The sequence below is a fragment of the Cyprinodon variegatus genome, unplaced genomic scaffold, assembly GCF_000732505.1.
Source record: "Cyprinodon variegatus isolate N-32 unplaced genomic scaffold, C_variegatus-1.0 Scaffold645, whole genome shotgun sequence".
Taxonomy (NCBI): domain Eukaryota; kingdom Metazoa; phylum Chordata; class Actinopteri; order Cyprinodontiformes; family Cyprinodontidae; genus Cyprinodon; species Cyprinodon variegatus.
Genome location: NW_015151098.1, coordinates 237421 through 238452, shown reverse-complemented (window position 1 = coordinate 238452; position 1032 = coordinate 237421). Strand labels below are relative to the sequence as shown.

The 1032-nt window shown below is 40.6% G+C and overlaps 1 protein-coding gene across 1 annotated transcript in view; it reads right to left on the bottom strand.

Annotated features, from left to right (window-relative positions):
- The window catches only part of LOC107096727 (potassium/sodium hyperpolarization-activated cyclic nucleotide-gated channel 3-like), a 36417-nt gene that overhangs the window by 6182 nt on the left and 29203 nt on the right, over positions 1 to 1032 (bottom strand). Inside the window, exon 7 of the mRNA XM_015393505.1 lies at positions 417 to 581. Coding sequence (XP_015248991.1) covers positions 417 to 581 — 165 coding nt within the window. The remainder of the gene's footprint in view (positions 1 to 416; positions 582 to 1032) is intronic.

Sequence of the window (1032 nt, the reverse complement as noted above, 5' to 3'; positions counted from 1 at the left end):
GAGTCGATGCAATCAGCTGGTTTTCCTTAGATAGAAAACTTTGTATAAATTTGACTGGATGATCTGGTTGAACTGTAAAGTGCCTTGAGATGACGTGTTGTGAATTTGGCGCTATAGAAATAAACTGAATTGAATTGAATTGAATTGAATTAAAAAATGGTACTTTTACACTTTTACTGGAGTAAAAATCTTAAGTTGATCCTCTAACTCATACAAGCTGGTTTTTAAACAGTATATTTATATCTTCTAGTGGAGTAATAAACATGAATACTTTTGACACCTCCTCTCATCTCATGTGATGGTGGAGATAAAAAGCTGTGCTCCCCTAAATCTGGCTTTATTTTCTGAGTAAATTAGATGTATCTGAGAATTCTGTTGTAACTCTGATATAAAGCCGGTTATGGACGGTTCCTCACCGATACGGTCCAGGCGGTCGAGGGCAACTGCCTCAAAGGCCCTCCTCATCATGGGATACTCCTCCAGCACCTCATTGAAGTTGTCTACGGACAGAGAGTACAGCCGGCAGTAGTTATCTGCTCTCACGCTGGCGGTCCTTCTGCCTCGAGTCAACAAGCAGATCTCTGCAAGGACAGAGAAAAGTAAAAGTTCATCAGTTGTTCTTTTAGCAGCATCTAAGATCCGTATTAACAGAAGACATTTTTTTAAAGCACGGATCATTAACAGTAAGTGTTATATAACAGTTTCCCACTCCCAGCGGGGGGGTTCACCATTAGACAATAATAGGCAGTTGCCTTAGGGCCCCAATTTCCTGGAGGCCCCATAAAACTCTACATATATAGTTAACACAACTATTCCTTATTTGTGCACATTAATTATATTTTTGATTAAAATCCTTTTGCTAAAATGCCATCAGAACGCTGATGATATTAAGTGTGTCTCTGCCCCCCCCTTCAGTGTCCACCATATTGGATCAGTCCATTTGCTGCACATGTTCAGAAAGGTCCAAACAGACAGCAGCAAACCATTTGAAAACAAACCATGCAAAGAGCAGTGTTGCCAACCAGAGGTGGG